General features: G+C 45.5%; 1 protein-coding gene across 3 annotated transcripts in view; it reads left to right on the top strand.

Annotated features, from left to right (window-relative positions):
* LOC102475006 (lipoxygenase homology domain-containing protein 1-like) overlaps nucleotides 1-2915 on the top strand; it is a 76834-nt gene that overhangs the window by 72891 nt on the left and 1028 nt on the right. Inside the window, exon 6 of one of the 3 annotated variants that reach the window (XM_027773782.1) lies at nucleotides 2511-2891. The exons of the other annotated variants lie outside the window; for them this stretch is intronic. Within the exon in view, the coding sequence (XP_027629583.1) occupies nucleotides 2511-2625 (115 nt within the window). The 3' untranslated portion in view covers nucleotides 2626-2891. Of the gene's footprint in view, nucleotides 1-2510; nucleotides 2892-2915 lie in introns of those variants that run through there. 3 annotated transcript variants of the gene reach the window in all.

Below are 2915 nucleotides of genomic sequence, written 5' to 3'. Positions count from 1 at the left end.
CCGGCGTCTGTGAATGGCCTCAGGCCCGGCGGCCACGCACAGGCCCCGGGGGGCCATGCGCAGGCCCGGCAGCCATGTGCAGGCCCGATGGCCACGCGCAGGACCGGAGGCCACACACCATCCCCGGAGAGGCAGCGGAACACGGAGCAGAGCCCCGGCCGCGCAGGCCCGGCCACGCAGGCGGCATCAGAGTAATTCTTACCATATTATAAAATATAAGCTCTTGGAAGAACCCTTACGTTTCTATTTTTTGCAAGAAATCTTTTTATTGATTAATGAGGATTGGAAGAACCAAGAATTGAAGATTTTTAGAACTAGTTTGAATGACAACCCCATACCAGTTTGCTCTGGGGCTTCAGTTTATTCTTATGTAAAATGGCAAAGATGACACTTATTGTGCTGGGTTGTTTGAGGATTTCAGAAAAGGTACATAAATTACCTGCAATAATGTCTTGCAATTATTAGAGTCTCCATGATGTAAATGTGATTGTCATAGAAGCAATCTCAGATTAAAGGAATCTTCAGACACAATGCAACGCATGCAAACAAAGGAGAAAAACTCACTTTTATTTCTAGATCATACGTCAAGTACTTAGAAACCTCCCAATAATTGACTAACTTATTTTTTGTTTTAGTGTTACTATAGGGTATTTGTACTTGGCAGAGAAATAAAGAGAGAGAGAGAGCGAGAGAGAGAGAAAGTGAGAGGACACCACTGACCAGCTTATTTGTAAAAATCTGTATCTGTGAGCCAGCAGATGGCATAGAGGTTAAGGCAGCTGGGTCCCACATGGCCCGCTCCACTGTTCAAGTCCCAGATCTAGCAGCTCAGAAAACACACCAGGTGTGTGTGCATGTGGGTCCGAAATCCCAAGAGGAGAATGGAGGCCAAGTGACTGCAGAATGGCTGTCCCCCCAGGCAGGGTAGGGCTTTCTCCCCTTCTTGCTCTCTCTGTCTCTGTGTCTCTCTGGCAAGTACATGTACCCTATAGCAGAGCAAAAAACAACAAAAACCTGAATCTGCATAGTTTAATACTAACTACATACAGCTAATTAAATTTAAATGAATTAAAATCAGATGGAATCAAACCTTCAGTTACTTGGTTGTCGCAACTGCATTTCAAGGGCTCAGTAACATGGATGGTTGGTGACTGTTCTGTTGGCCTGCATATATGCATTTGGTTCTGTAACACTCTGGATATTTGGCATAATACGAAGGTATTTTAATATTATGCAGTATCATTTCATTGCTTTGAATGTGATGGTAACTATGAAGGGGAGTTAGTAATAAATGAAAGATGATTGTTTTTCTAAATATGTCACACTTAACAAAATCAAGAGTCATCCAGAGAAGGCGCTATCGATAATAGTACTATTCTCTTCAGAGCTAAAATTAATTTTACTAGCAAAACAAGAGAGTAGTAAAGATGGAAGTGACTTATTCTTACATTTTAGAATAATCACAAGCTGTGGAAATTGGGTTTATAGAAATGAAATAATGCCGCTCCACCAGATCAAGCACGCACCACCAGATCAAGCACGCACACAGGCAAATCGCTGCAGCGCCATGAGCTGGCCCGCAGCACCGTTAAGTTCGCCTTGCCCACTATCTCTGAGACCACGGCTACATGGTGAGAAAAGCGTTCCTGCGATCCCGTCAGAGGCCGACGGAACAAATCACACCGAACACTTAATCCTGTGCCTCCTTTGACAGGTGAAAACCTGACACCTGGCCCCCCTCGGTGGGAAGCCATCTGGTGACAGCCATTGGGGCCCTGGGCCAGCATGGTCCGGGGTGCCCTGGCACCCAGAAACCTGAGGAGCTGGAGCGCTGGGGAAAGGGGATCTTGGCATGACGAGACCCTGTGGAGAGCTTTCTCCCACACTTGCGTGCACACGTGCACCTTCTATCGTAAAGAGAAGAAAACAAACAAACAAAACCTGACACCTGACGAGGCTAATGACACTCACACGTCATAAACAAGTGAGAGAGCCCTCTGGAGAATTTTATTTAGGGTCTGTCAGTCTGCTGTCTCCATTATGTGACCGTGATATTGTGAGTGGTCCGAAGGAGAGATATCTGCACACAATATTATGTTTGCTATAAGGCTGTCTTGTCAGAAAATTCTACTTAGATTTTGGAGAGTTTCTTTAATTATTTGTTTAATCATATAAATTATTATTATTTAAAAAAAAATTCCCAGAGAGAGAGAGAGACAGAAAGTGAGAAAGCAAGTCATCAGTTCCAGGACTCGAACCATGGTTGACCATATGGGAGTCCAGGAACCCAACCACCACGCCACCTGCAGGTCCCAATTTTGGAGAGTGTACAAACTGCAGGTTTTACTATCCTCCCCAAAATAGCTTATCAGCAATCTGAATTTAAGTTCCCCTCTAATTATGAGAGAAAAAAATCTGTCTCTGAGGAAGAAGTTATTTTTAACTTTATCATGAAGTTAATGATAACGAGAACAGCACCGAGGGTCTATTCTGTGGTGGGACCCTCTAAGGTTTGCGTACCTGCTCCGTGTTGCTGGAGAACAAAGCGGAAGAACGTCCGTAGCTGGCATTTGTGGCATTATTACCAAGGAGCAGGCTTCATGGGGAGGCCAGAATTTCACATAGGAGCTTGTCTGAACCTCACAGCAAAACCATAGGTAAGTTTGGGGATGCTTCTGGTTCACAGTCAGGGCAGTGGAGGCACCAGCAGGGGAGGCTTGATTGGTGGAGTTAGAGCTGGCCAAAGCATCTCTGTCCTAGAACCGCAGCATCTCACGTGGGCCGCAGGCCACAGGCCACACGTGCCACTGAACTCTTGAACTGCAGCGATTCCCAGTGGAGGTGTGCTGCGTGTGGGAGATGCATCCAGATTTTAAAGATGTATACTAAGAGAGCATATGATACCATTTTCCTGC

The sequence above is a fragment of the Tupaia chinensis genome, unplaced genomic scaffold (assembly GCF_000334495.1).
Source record: "Tupaia chinensis unplaced genomic scaffold, TupChi_1.0 Scaffold000046_3, whole genome shotgun sequence".
Classification (NCBI taxonomy): Eukaryota; Metazoa; Chordata; class Mammalia; order Scandentia; family Tupaiidae; genus Tupaia; species Tupaia belangeri.
Note: the sequence above shows the minus strand (reverse complement) of the source record. Positions and strands in the feature narration are given on the sequence as shown.